This window comes from Mesoplodon mirus (assembly GCF_964341445.2).
Source record: "Mesoplodon mirus genome assembly, chromosome: 18".
Lineage (NCBI taxonomy): Eukaryota > Metazoa > Chordata > Mammalia > Artiodactyla > Ziphiidae > Mesoplodon > Mesoplodon mirus.
In genome coordinates, this window is record NC_138994.1 from 48,639,647 (window position 1) to 48,653,823 (window position 14,177).

The following is a 14,177-nucleotide window of genomic DNA, read 5'->3' on the forward strand; positions in this document are numbered from 1 at the left end:
GGCTCCAGGTGCAGGGTGACGTCCAGCCCAGTTGAGATAATCTGCCTGGAGGAAGGCACTTAGGTGGCTGAGTCTTGGGGGGGGGGGGGCGGGGAAGGGCAGTGGGGGGCGGAGTGGGGGTTGGGTGCGAATGAGAGGAATAAGGTGGAGCCACTCCCTGCAGCCTGGCCGCTGTCCCATCCTCTGCTTCTAGCAGTGACGCAGGGACCCTGCCTGACATCCACTGTTACTGCCTCAGCTTGTGTTCTATCCCACCCTAAGAAGGAGGGAAGACAGCTGGAGCTTTCTTAAAGAAGACAGGAGGGGACTTCCCTGGTGGTCCAGTGGTTAAGACTCCCCGCTCCCAATGCAGGGGGGCTGGGTTCGATCCCTGGTCAAGGAACTAGATCACACACACCGCGGAGAACATCCCACACGTGGCAACAAAGATCCGCATGCTGCAACTAAGACCCCGTGCAGCCAAATAAATAAATATTAAAAAAAAAAAAAAAAGGGAAGAAGAAGACAGGGGATCAGGAGTGAGCGGCAGCAGAGAGGCTTCAGGCCACTGAAGGAGGAAAGCAGGGGGCACCGGAAGCCCCCTTTGCCCTGCCTGGTCCTGGGGCGTTGGTCCTGGTCTCAGACTCTTTGTCCCTTTGGAGCCCAGGCCGGAGTGCAGTCCTGCTTCCCTCTTTCCTGTGTCCCGCTATCTCCTCCCCAAGATCTGCCCGCAGGTTTCTGGCTTGGGAGAGCACTAAGAAGGAGTAAGAGAAGGGGAGCAGGTTTGGAGAAAGTTGAGGAACCCCCACCAGCCCTGCTCCTGTCTCCCCTACAAGGTCTGGCTGAGGACAGTGAGCTCTCCCGTCCCCTTTGCAGGGTCTCATCCCTGTGCCCTGGCACCCAGGCAGAGCTTATTCTGGGCATTTGGGGTTTAAAAGTGAAAAATGATGTGAAGACGTGGTGTTTGGCGCCACCTTGTGGCCAATTCAAGTTCTCATGCCCCGGCTCCCCCAGGCCTTGAGGGTGAGAAGGATTCTGAACAGCACAGAACTTTCTCTTCTTGACCAGAGGCTATGTTACCGGGAGCAGGGACACGTGACCCTGCCGCAGGGAGAGACGAGGACACGGCACTAGGAGCCCAAGAGAGCTGCGTTCAAAGGGCTGGTCCCACCTCTTATTTCCTGACCATGTGGCTTTGGGTATCTCCCACCCTATCTCTATTTTCCCAACTGAAATGGGAAACTCGACCTCTCCTGCCTCCCTCTCTATGAAATTGAGAAGCTTCCCTGAAAAGTGAGTGGGACCCCAAAACCCAGCATCCCTAAAAGTTTTGACTCCCATGAGGAACCACTGGCATACAGCAGGGCCAAGCCTGGGCCAACTGGTCTGGGTCACAAACCCAGACTGGAGCAGCCCAATCACCCCTCCAGGACCCCTCCCTGAGTGTTGAGAACCTCCCCACTGTGGGCCCAGCTCCATGTCTCTCTGGGGACAGGGGATAAGGTGGAGAGGGGTTGCAGAGGTCCTTCTTTTCTGTTCCATTCTTTCTGCAGCCACATAGCAACCTAGAGCAGTCTGCATGCGTAGGAGGCAAGATGGATACTTAGATGGTAAAACTACAAAGAAAAATCAGAGAGATTCCCATAAAAGTCAAGGGAGAGAGGACACAGAGCAGGGGCAGTGGTTGCTTCTGGGGTCCTGGCAATACACTGTTTCTTCACCCAGCTGATGGTTACATGGGTGTTGGCTTTATAAGTATTCATGCTACTAGCCTTTACGTTTTAGGCATCTTTCTGTCCATGATATCATTCACAATGGAAGAAAAAGTTCTAACTGGGTCTCACATTGCTCAAAACTCTCCTTCTGTTTCAATTGCTTCCCTTTGCAGGAGTCGAAAAGCACACATGGGGACTTCCCTGTGGTCCAGTGGTTAGGACCCCACGCTCCCACTGTAGGGGACGTGGGTTCAATCCCTGGTCAGGGATATAAGATCCTGCATGCCAGATGGTGTGGCCAAAAAAAAGAAAGAAAGAAAGAAAGAAAGGCGCACATGGATTGCAGAAATACCTAGGGGTTGAACTGACAAATTTGGCCCATGGTTGGTGAGGCTGAGGGGTATGAGCAGAAGGGGGTGTTGAAGCTGATGCCGGAAGTTTCAGTTTCACTGCTGAGAAAAATGAGGTGCTCAGGCCACAGCCTCCAGAGGGACCCCAGCCACTGTTTGGCCCACAAACTAACCTCCTAATGGACTTCATAAAAATGCAACTCTAATAACCTCAGTCCCCTCTGAAAATTCAACAAAGGCTTCCCACCACCATCAGGATAAATTCTAAGCTCTTTCCCTGGCTGATGGGGTCCTTCAAGCCCTGCCTCTTGCCATCCGGCTCCTGGCCTCTCCATCTCGCTCAGGCTTCCTCTGCTCCTGGAACCTGATGGAGCTCTGGCCTCCCAACATCAGCCTTTGCAGACCCCTCTGTTGGAAATCCTCTTCGGCTTTGTCTCCCTAACTCATCAGCTAAAACATCATATGCTAAGGGAAGCCTGCCCCGACCCCCCAGCTCCAGTGGGTTCCCCATTCCTTTTACACCCTCTCATCAGCCCCTAGCACTTCACATTCATGACATTTTGCACAGTTTAATGTCTGCTTCTTCCATCACACTGGCCGCTCCATGAGGTCAAGGTAACTGGTGGAAGTTTTCTGTTGGACAGGGAGCCTTCAGGGCAGGGCAGGGCAGGTCTGGAGCTCCTTCTCCTTCTCCAATCTCCTCCCCAACAGAGGCAAGGATGGAGCTGGACCCCGAAAGCCTCAGCCTGGAACGACGGACTGGTTTTTCCTCCTTACAAGGAGGGCCAGGAGCCCCTGTACCCACCACCTCTCCGCTGGGAGCCTGCTTGCCTCCGTACATTTTCCTTCCCACCACCTTGCTCCACCCTCCACAGGAGGCCAATAGAGAGGTTCCTCATTCAAAAGAAATTGTTTCTTCCTCCTCTTGTTGCCATGGAGACCGCTCTCCTTCACCTGCCCTTCCAGTCACAGAGCTGAGGGAGGCGGGCTGAAAGCTTCAAGCAGGGAGGGCCTCAGCGTGCGTTCTATCCCTCGTTTCTGATGCTTGATGAGGCCGTGGAATCTAAGGTTAAGAATTCAGGTTTCAGAGTCAGCCCTTCAGGGTTTAAGTTCCAGCTCCGACTCTCTGCTCCATCTTGGGCGAGACACCTCACCCGTCTGAATCTCAGTTTTGTCATCTGTAACGGGAATAAAAATAGTACCTGCCTCATAGCGTTGCTGTGAGGATTAAGGAAGATTAAAGAAAGGAAATGCACTTAGCAGACACATGATAAGGGCTTCACACATATAAGCTATCGTAGAGATGCCCGTGATGTACGAGCCAGGCACTGCAACAGGCAGACAGGTATGGCTGGACAATTGCAACACGGCAACCTATTTGGGAGGATTTGTTTCTACGTGTGTCATCTTCCGAGTCTTTCTCACACGTTGAGCTTAGTTTCCAGAAAAATAATAACTCCTGCTTTCCCCCCTCATATTTCATTGGTAGAGGACACGAATTAAATTCCCTAATTACAGGGCTTCCCAGGTGGCGCAGTGGTTGAGAGTCCGCCTGCCGATGCAGGGGACATGGGTTCGTGCCCCGGTCCGGGAAGATCCCACATGCCGCAGAGTGGCTGGGCCCATGAGCCATGGCCTCTGAGCCTGCGCGTCCAGAGCCTGTGCTCCGCAATGGGGGAGGCCACAAAGGGAGAGGCCCGCGTACCGCAAAAAAAAAAAAAAAAAAAAAAAAAAAAAAAAAAAAAAAATTCCCTAATTACAATAATAAATACAACAAGCATACAAGAAGTGTGGGAACACACACTTCCGACGCTTGGGAAACAACTCAGCTAGGGGAGGAAGCTGAGCAGGCAAAACTGAGCAGCGTTTTTCAAACCACAGCTCACAACTCTTAGAGCGCCACTGTAACGTAAACTTAGCGAGCTGTCACCAGGACTTTTTTTTTTTTTTTAATGAAATAGAAAATATGTCAAAGCACCTCACACATAGTCAAGTATTGTTTCAGGAAACTTTTGTTTTAGTTACACGTATGTGTGTGTGCTGGGGGTCTCACCTGGGTCCTGGGCCCCCAAACATGATGTTCCTTGTGCAAGAAGAGCGTCTCCTCCCCTGCCTCCCGCCTCCCCACATACACACTCAAACACACACAAACACACACATTCTTTGCTTGGTGAACTCATTTTCTAGGTCTCAGCTTTAAGTGACATAACTTTTGTGTCATAATTTTCTTTGATGAATCGATTACTGGTTTTTTAATTTATTCATGTCCGTTTCTCCCCACACACTGGATCTGAGCTCCTGGAGGTAAGGAATGCATCCGTTTTGTTGACCTTTGTGGACCATTGTTAGCACAGGGCTGAGTCTATCAAGACACAAGTTAGGTATTTGGAAAGACACATGAGGGGACGTGGGGAAGGAGGAGAAGGGGGGCTGGGAGAGACCAGGGTTGGATACACCTGCCGGGGAGAGGTGCAGGCTGAGGAGATGCAGTGTGGTGCGCTGGTGAGGCTCGTGGACCCTGGCCCCAGACTGAGTTTGAATCCTTGCTGCATACTAACCAGGGGAAATTGGGGCCCCACCTGACCTCCCCACACCTCCGTTTCCTCATCTAGTCCTTGGCTGCAATGAGGGGCTCATGAGATCCTCCTGTAAAGTGCTTGGAACACCAGTACCTGGTGTATAGTAAGTGCCTCGTATTTTAATCGTCCTCCTCCCATGGGGAGGGTCCCTTCACAAGGGTGTGGGTGAGATCACCCAGAGGTGAAGAATGGGGTTAAGGACTGAGCTTCAAGGTGCCCATCAGTCGAAACTCGGGGTGGGGGGGTGGGGGGTTTTAGGTGAGGACGGCAGCAAGGAAACGGAAGGGGGAGCATGGCCAGTGCTGCCTTGAGGTGGAGGGGGGACGGGGCTTTCTAAATGGTGGACTTTTTAGTTTGGATGCTAAAGGGAGGGAGGGAGGGAGGCACTCAGCTGCATAGAGGGGACGGGGCGGGGGAGGGAGGGGGCGGGGAGCGTACTTGGAGGAGGAGGGGAGGTGCACCCAATCTGTCCCCTCTTCCAGGATGGACTTTCCTGGGGGTCAGCGCGGGTGGCAAGTTTGGGGGACAGAGGGTCAGTCTCAGGAAGGCACAGAGTCACGAGGGAAGTTTGAAACAAAACTTCCACAGGAACCCAAGGCTCCGAGCTCCCCCAGCCCAGGCTCTTTCTGACAAAACCACTGAGACCTCCAAGCAGGATGGGAGGGGCCGCTAGGAGCTCGGGACCCCGCCTCCGCCCCGCCCGGTCAGACCAGCCAGAGCCCTTTGTAGTTAAGGAGGGAGCCCAGCGACCGGGGACCGAGCGTCAGGAGGTGGCGCCGGGGCTGAGCCGGCGCGGGGGAAGGATTCCGCAGGCTGAGCGGGCGGGACCGGAGAATACAAAGAGACCTCAACGCGCTGCTCCCAGCCCGCCAGACATCCAGAGGCATGAATGGGGACGGGCGGGCCAATCCGAGAGCAAGATTCACAGCCGGGGGCGCAGGGTCCAATCGGATCCCCGACGTGGCAGCGAGGCGGGGACGGAGCCAATCAGCTGTGAGGACAGGGCCAGGGGGCGGATCCGCCCGGTGTTTCAAATTTTCTGGATGGGTGAGAAGCAGCTGTGCTCGGCTTCTGGTCTGCGTTGGGCGCTGTTGGGTGAGTGCGGGCAGGGGCGTGGTAGGGCCTCTGTTAAGAAGGGACGGGAGGGGGGACCTCCCGTTAGGACAGACACGGTATGTGGGGCTTCTGGGTATATAGCCGGATGGACATTGGGGTGTCTGGTCAGCCCGTCAGAGCGCACTGGGTCAGGGCGAACCCGTGAAAGAACCGCTGGTCCTGCCCTGGACCAAGTGCTGAGGCTCGGTGACGGCCGGCAAGTCCTGCCTCCCTCTCCGCCTGAGGCAGATAACGGAAAGGAGGCTGGGATGAAAAGACAGCTTGTTTCAGACACTTGCAGCACGGGACACATTGCTGACCGGCCTTGTTCAGCCTCTACCCTCTTCTGGGCCTCGCTGACCCCTCTTCCAGGAAGCATCCTCCTGCCTGCACCCACAGTTGCCAAGTGCCCCACCCCATGGGCCCCCATCCCATCTCTTCCCCCGGTACTCAGGGTGTCTTTGAAGCCTGGGAATGGGACAGTGGGGGGATGCCTTGCTGACCTCCCTTTGATCTCCTCTCCAGGGTCTGCTGGGCAGAACAGACTCTCGGCCAGGCGGATGGCTTCTCGGTGGCCGGCCGTGGGGGCCTCCATGCGTCGGAGGTCCCTACAGAACCAGGGGCAGCTGGAGGAGAGCGAGGCCCTACAGCCTGCAGTTGGCCACCCAGACACCTCCAGCGGGGCCCTGGACTCCCTGTGCAGACAGTTCCAAAGGAGGCTGCCCCTGAGAGCAGTCAGCCTCAACCTCAGGGCGGGCCCCTCCTGGAAACGCCTGGAAACCCCACAGCCAGGACAGCAGGGCCTCCAGGCTGCAGCTCGCTCAGCTAAGAACGCCTTGGGTGCCGTGTCCCAGGTAATGTCGAACGTGTCCAGGTATGGAGGGCTTTCTTGATGCTGGATGATAGCTGCCCCCAAGAATATAGACTCTATGAAGACAGGGCTTTTGATTTGTTCATTGCTGTGTCCCCAGCACAACAAATAGTTCCTGGCACGTAGCAGGTGCTCAACAGATAGCTGAATGAGTGAATGAAAGCAGTGTTGTGAGGGAACAGAGACAAGATGATAGAGCTGTATTGTGATAGGAAATTGCATTCAAGGGGCTAAGGGTGGGAGAACACCAAAAAGAAGCTTAGTCAGTGAAGGCTTCCCAGAGGAGGTGATCCTGTGGAATTCGCCCAGGAAAGGGGGAAGTATGAGTGTACAAGGCAGGTGAAATAGTCCAGACCCAGGGCTGAGGGAGGGCAAGATGCTGAAGAGAACTGGCAGGAACTTAGCCTATGTGTGGCCGGAGGACAGAGAGCAGAGTGGGACATGAGAGGGGCTGGGTGTGCCGAACACGTGTAGATGCTCCCAAGAGCGACTGGGAGCCCTGGGAACCAGTGGGAAGAATTTGCAACATGGTGGGAATTGGGTCCGATTAGCAATATTAGAACTTGTTCTCTAGCTACTTGATGAAAAGGGGGTTAGAAGAAGATTCGCCTGAGGGGGCCTGGGGGTCTGGCCTTGCAGAGGAGTGAGCAACTTCAAGAACTGCTCAGAAGGTAGCTTTGAGAGGATTTGGTATCAGATGAGAGGTGTGGGCAGGAAGAGGCCATGTGTGCTGGGGGTGATGGGTCCCTGGGCCTCCCAAGTGGCTGTGTCTCCAAACCTAGAGCTGGAGGTGTGGGGAGGTGTCACCTAGGAAGGACAGGAGCTATGAGAGTGGACAGGCCTCCAAGGAGAGAACTGGGGGTGGGCAGGGCATCTCCTTGCTGTCTGAGTGGGAATCTGAAGGTTTGGGAGAGGGAAGCATTTCTGGACCCTTTGAGAAGTTTCTGAGCCAAATGTCAGTCCCTGAGAAGGATCTCTGTGCAACAATGTGGACGGTAGATTAGAGTCAGGGAGACCAGAAGCCAGGAGAGAAATTTTTTCACGGTATCCTGTGGGCAGGCCTGCTCTCCTCTGGGCCTCGCCTTTGAGTCTGGGTCAGTCTGTCCCAAAAGAGGGTTTGGACTTAGACCAAACGCAGACTCCATGAGCCAGCATGGTTCTGCTGCTGGCCACGCACTTATCCCTGGGGGCCCTGAGCTGGGTCCTTGCCGTGGACCCATTCCACATGGACTCATCTGCAACCCTCACCTTGAGACTAAAAGCTGCCTGAATTTGTAGGACCAGCTGGTGGGCCGAAGTGTTGGGGGTATGGCCTGGGGACTCTGGGGTAGCTCACTCTTGGCTTGTCCATGCTGACCTTTCCATGTACCTGTCACAGAGAATCCAGGAGTCCTGCCAAAGTGGCACCAAGTGGCTGGTGGAAACCCAGGTGAAAGCCAGGAGGAGGAAGAGAGGGGCACAGAAGGGCAGTGGCCCCCTGGATCGCAGCCTGAGCCACAGGAGCACCCGGCTATCAGTGGCTGCCCCTGCCGGCTCAACCCTGGACCCCCGGGAGAGGGAGCATCGCCGCCTCTCCACCCGGATGGGCCCACGTGCCCACCCTCGGCGGCGGTCCAGGAGAGAGGCTGCCCTCCGGAGCCCCTACTCCTCGGCAGAGGCCCTCTGCTCCCCCAGGTACGTGCAGTAGCGCCTGCCCCGCAAACACTAACTGGGCCCTGGGGGCTGCTGAGCCCCTCCTGCGGCTCCCTGGAGCCAGGGACACCCTGAGCGGAGTCACATCCGCGCTCCGGCCCAGCTCTGCGCCCTGCTAGTGGGGGATCTGGGGAGGTCCTTCAGGGCCTTAGTTTCCCCGTCTGCCAAAGGAAGAGGCAAGCTTAACTCTGGGAGTATCACAGTCACCTAAGCCTCCTGGGGTGGGGAGCCCAAAAGCAACTTTTGAAGCTATCTGGGGGGCTGAGGCTCACCTGTCTACAAGATCACCTGCCCTTGACCTTGTGGGCCTTGATCCAGCTTTTCTCTGCCATCTGCTCCAAGCTGCTCTGATGTCACTTCCTGGAATGGGGGTCTGCGGTGACACGTTCCCAGCCCGTGTGGGTCATCTGGGCCTATTCACCAGGCCCGGTGCTGGATGGGAAGGGCTCCTGTCACAGGTTTCCAACTAATGACTGATATGTGTGGCTTTTCCTTCCGTTCAGCGAGTCTGACAGTGACCTAGAGCCCGTGGGGGCAGGAATCCAGCATCTCCAGAAGCTGTCCCAAGAGCTGGATGAGGCCATCATAGCCGAGGAGAGGTGAGCTGGTATACCATGCTTCAAAGGGACATGGCCGGGAGGGTCCGCCTTGAAGCAGCCACTTTTTTTCAGGCGGGCTCTGGCTCTGCCCTGCTGTGTGACCCTGGTTGCCCCTCTCCCTCTCTGAGCCTCTGTCTCCTCTGCAACATGCCTCGGTCTCCTCCTTGATGAAAGACCTAGATTGGGGTGGTGGTTAAGGACATACCCTGCATGTATGTGGCCCCCTGGGCCTTGGTCCCCCACATTTGTCCATCACATGTGGCTGGGTCCCTGGTTCCTGAAAGACCCACCCTTCCTCTGCCACTCCCCATGGCTCCTCTCAGCCCTGCCCGCCCACAGAACTGGGGAAAGCATCCTGGCTGCTGTGAAATGCCTGGTCTGTCTGCTTAGGACAGCGTCCCAGGGGCAGGGCCTGGGCCTGGAGCTGCCCTAACTGGGGGGCCGTTTGTACGTGGCTGTGACGGCCTCTGAGGCGGGGCCCTGCCGGCTCTGACTACATGCTGAGTGGGCCATGTCCCCGCCACGCTGCCAGGTCTGCTCTTGTCTAGCTCAGGCGGGGAGGGTCCCTCAAAGCCTGCGGCACCCAGTGGCATCTGTCCCTCCTGCTTTCCCACCTCTAGTGGCGACATGACTGTTTCTCTCATTCATGACTGAGGACAGCATCCTTCAGGTAATGCCCTCCTCCTAAGCATCTTTCTCTGTGTCCTCCCCCTCCCCCCCTCCTCCTCCCCCTCCTCCTCCTCTTGCACGAGCCCGTAGACATACTTGGAGGCATGTTAAAGAACTGAGTCTTTTCTGGAAAAAGCCACACAGCCGATGGGCCCCACAGAGCAGGAAGGTGCAAGTCTTCTGAGCTGCTCGGAGCCGGAGCTGCTGACCTCACTGGGCCCATCACTGATGGAGCAAAGCATACCGGGGCCCCAGGCAGCCGCAGCCACCTTCTAGCGCCTCATTCGGGGGGCAGTCTATGGTGTCCCCGCCTCCCCTGGCTTCAGCACTGTGAGGGGCATGAAGGGAGCTCTGTCTTGCAGGAAGCAAGCCATAGCTGACCACCATGCCCTCACCCCCAGGGTCCACGCTTCCCGGGAGTTCCTGGAGGACCCAGGAGCTGGCAGTGCCCCTGGGCCGCTGCAAACAGGGACCGGACTAACAAGGGCCCAGGTGGAGGCTGCTCGGGGGTCTCTGCCCTCCTGCTCCAGCCACTTCTCCACCTGCCAGTGACCACTTGCCGCAGTCTGCGAGTGACTCGGGGAGGCCTCGGAGAGGCGGGGGGAACTGCTCATTCTACTCCCCTTTGGGGCTTAGAAACTCATCCCACACGTGAGCTTTACAGTTGCTTCACTTGTAACGTGAAGTGCAAGCACAAGGTCATATTTGAGAGCTCTGAGCTGTGTACCCAGGAGTAAGGTCTGCAAAGAGTCATCTCCTGTGTCACCAGCGCAGGGGCTCTTGGGAACCCAGATTCTAAGCCCTGCTGCCCACAGCAGAGCCCCGGAAGAAGGGGTGGGAGAGAGTTCCAGGCCCCAAGACCTGAGTCCACAGGTACCTATTTACACTCTCAGCACAGGGCACCGTGGGCGTACAGGGAGAGGTAGCCCTGTTCAATAGCAATTTCTGCCCTTTGTAAATTATTTAAGAAATCTGCTTTGTCATTTTATTCGAAAGAAACCAGTGTACGACTTTCCTAGACAACACTGCTTTTTCATAATAAAGACTCTCTTTCTGTATCTGACGTCTCTCTGTTGTCACCCTACCCCCTGCGCCACTCTGAGCAATAGGTCTGTGGTCTAGGGCCCGGCTTTGTTGCCATCATCCACCCCGAATCAAAGCCGGCCTGCCCCCAGTTCAGGCGGAACATGAGCAACGGGAAAGGTCTCTCGGCTTAGTTCAGAGCAAAGCACATTTTAAAGGCAAATAAGGTTTTTATTTAAGTGACAACATTTGAGAGTTAAAAACCAACTCACATCAAAATCAAGACCAGCTGTAAAAATCTTTTAACTCCGTAATGCTGTTTCTGTCTTGTTAGAAATCTGATATTTTACATTTTCTTTTCTAACGGATTTTGTACAAGGCAGCCATGAGAAATAGAATAAACCTTTTTCACCACAGAACCGTCCACCACAAATAATACTGAGAGTTACATACTTAGGAACAGTCAGACGGACAAGATCAGACCGGCTGCCACCACCAAGTAGACAAATAGAAAAGGACAGCGGGGTCCGAGGGTGGGAATCCCTACGAGCAAGCCACCCTACCGTCCCACCCCACCTTGGTGTCACCTGCCTCTCCTTGTGCCCGTGAGGGTGGCGGTCAAATTCCTGATTTTTTTTTTCCCATCCACCTTGTTGATTTCTCAGCAAGGAGACAAGGACCCAGGCCAGGCCTCGCTGCTTGGACTTAACCCTACTGGGGCGGGGAGGGGGCAGGGGAGGGGAGGTTTCTTTTGGCTGAGCCAAAGAGAATAGGTTTCCAGAGCACTGGGCACCCAAACCCCCGAGGATTCGGCAGGAAAGTTGGTTATTTAAGGCGGGGTCAAGCTGAGGCTCCGCAGGCAGGGCGCCCCTCCCGGGCAGGGCTGCACCTGGGCTGGGTGGGCGAGTGGCCCCCCCAAAACCGGCGCCACCTCGGGACCCATTTCCACCTGCCTCGGGGGCCGCCTTTCATTTAACAATCGGCGCCACGTTTTGCTGGCAGGGCACTTCCGGGGTGCGGGTCTGCGCTCCAAAGCCATCAAAGTACAGTTTAAAACCCATGAGTTCCAGCCTCCCCTCTTTCAGGGAGCACACCCCACCCATGTCTGGAATCCTGGGGTTCAAATATGTTGGTTTTCTGTGGCCCAGCACCCAGACTGGAGGGCCCTTTATCCAAATGCATGAAAGAGTCTAACTTTTTTTTTTTTTTAATGTATCTGTTGCAGAGCCTAAGAGAGGAGTTGAGATCTTTAGAAAAATGCCATGAGGCCGGAAGAGCAGGCCCTGGCTACAGATGCACCCTGAACCCCCAACAGGGCGAAGGCAGGGGAGGCCGCAGGCAGGCCCTCTACCGGGACAGCCGCTCCCCACCCCAAACTAGGAAGAACAAACATGCCACGCAAGGAACAAGGAGCTTTGGTCAGGCGGGAAGATGTGTTTTCCAGCTCCTGGGGAGCAGGCACAGGGAGCTGAAAGGATTCTCTAGAAAACAGCCAGACTGGGGGTCACAGAAGTACTCCAGGAAAGGCAGTGGCACCCCCTCCGGAGAACGACACAAGTTGGTTCTTTGTTTTTCTCCAACTTAACTGGAAGGAGGAAATCAAACAAACCACTAGCAGAGAAAGTGCACGTTGGTTACAGAGTTGCTGTGAAAGCAGTAGTGAAACAAGTCGAGTCTGATCACTATACAGAGCTCCAAATACACACATTCACACACACCAACCGAAGCTCCCAGAATGCTGTGTTCACCACATCTCACTGTACACCTTCAGCATCTGAGGTGCAAGTCGTCAGAGCCCCAAACCGGAGCTCCAGAGGGAAGGGGTGCGGGCCCTCCTGCTGGGGCCCACATCCCGGCTCCGATCCCCACAAGCACAGAACCCTGCTCCCATGGACTTCAAATTCCTCAGGGTCCCTGCTATCTCTTGCTCCCAGCCTGGGGTTCTCAGAAAAAAGGACAGAGGGACTCTAACTGGGGGAGAAGTATCTCACGCTAATTATTTCATCACTTGAGAGCCACACATCAGTGGCTTCTGCAAAAAGGAGATGGAATTTCAGAGAAGCAGACCAACTCTGCCCGAGTGTAATGCAACGTCTGCTTTGGAAAGGAGGGGAAAGACTGGAGTTGACGTGGCTGTGCCATATGAGCTGCTGCTCCACGGAGAGCCAAGAAGGATGAAATGTTAAAGGAGGGATGGGCCCGCTGCGAACCGCCAGGAGGCAGGACCAGAGAGGAAGCCGGGGGTGATCACCCCTCCCCAGCAGACTTGCCAGCAGCTCTGGGCCTGGGCGCAGAGGCGGCGCTGGAAGTGGAACGGGAGCTGGCAGGCTGGAGAAGAACCAGTTCCAGTGGAGAGCGGGGGTGGGGGCTGGGAGCCCGGAGCCGTCCAGCCCCAGCGGCGCGTCGAGTTTACCGGCTGATTCACAACAGCGGTGCCAGCTGCCCCCACCAGCACCCGCCCCTGGGGAGGACACTGGCCACATGGGACCTGCAAGAGGTAGACAGCAGAAGCGACACTGAGCTGACACAGGTGCCTGCTGGGTATACAGATGTCTGGGCCTGGGCAGCCCGGCCCGTGACCCAGAGCCTCGGCTGCAAGAGCTGGATCAGCCTCAGTGACAGCCCGGAGGGCTCAGAGGCAGCCCGGGTAGCCCAACACAGCAGGTGTGGGTCTGGGCCAGGGAGCGGGGGGGGGGGAGTGCAGGAGACCAACGCCTGGGCCAGGGGCTCAGCAGGAGGAAGGCCTGGGCAGAATTTGAGGGGCCCCAGGAGAGCCAAGCCTTGCCAACCTCAGGGCATGACCCAAGAGGAGGTTACGGGCACCAAACCAAGCTGAGTGGCAGGGGGAAGGGAAGAGAACACAACAGTTTGAGCCAAAATTACATGAACCCCCGGAGCTCTGGGACCTCAGCTGTTACGCCTTCCAGGAGCCAAAGGGAGAAATCACTCTGAGCAGAGCTGGGGAGGGGGAGCCCGACCAGTGCCCTTTGGGGAATGTCTCTGTCCCTGGGACACCAGGTTTGGACATCAGTGCAAACCAAACCTCTCTATGGAGCAGGGACCCCTTCCGAGCAACCCCACAGAGGGGCTTCCTTTCAAGTGATGGGGCAACGGCGGCTCCCTCTTGCCCTCCCCCCCACCGCCCCAGCCCCTCTCTTAGTCTGCAAGGAAGGTCCAGATCACCGGGCACTCTGAGAGGCTCTCAGGCCTGAAAAGCCTCGGAAGGCAGACGTGCAGGACAGCCTAGGAGTCAGAAACTCCCACCCATCTCAGCTGCGGAGACCCCTCCAATTACAGAAGGCAGGCAGGGCCCAGAGAGGGCAAGCAACAGGCTCGAGGGCTCACAGCCAGCCCAGCTAGGCCAGAACCCAGGGCCACAGCCTCACAGGGGAGGGCACCAGGCAGGACTCCGGGAAGAGGCATAACTGTCCTCAAGGGCCACGGGAGAAAGGTGAGGATACTGAGGACAAGAAAGAGGGGACAATGGACAGCTGCAGGAGGACAGACCGTCAGCACCAGACCCCGCCCCCCAAGGGCCGTGGGCAAATGACTCAAACATAGGATGAGCCCAGGGGACATCCTCTCACTCCCAGAACGTGGCTACT

At 56.3% G+C, this 14,177-nt stretch overlaps 1 protein-coding gene across 5 annotated transcripts; it reads left to right on the forward strand.

The window, feature by feature from the left end:
• Positions 1-5,395: 5,395 nt before the first annotated feature.
• On the forward strand, positions 5,396-10,607 carry PIMREG (PICALM interacting mitotic regulator). Of its 5 annotated transcripts, none has more exons than XM_082603695.1 (6): positions 5,401-5,718; positions 6,244-6,572; positions 7,968-8,263; positions 8,785-8,880; positions 9,501-9,550; positions 9,912-10,607. In XM_082603695.1, exons 1-5 carry the CDS (start codon positions 5,667-5,669, stop codon positions 9,532-9,534), a joined length of 807 nt encoding a protein of 268 aa, XP_082459821.1. In that variant the 5' UTR covers positions 5,401-5,666; the 3' UTR covers positions 9,535-9,550; positions 9,912-10,607. The 5 variants fall into 5 exon arrangements, with proteins under 5 accessions (XP_082459818.1, XP_082459822.1, XP_082459821.1 ...); XM_082603694.1 differs by having other exon boundaries at positions 5,402-5,718; positions 9,951-10,607; XM_082603692.1 differs by lacking the exons at positions 9,501-9,550; positions 9,912-10,607 and adding an exon at positions 9,640-9,901 and having other exon boundaries at positions 5,396-5,718.
• Positions 10,608-14,177: the final 3,570 nt, after the last annotated feature.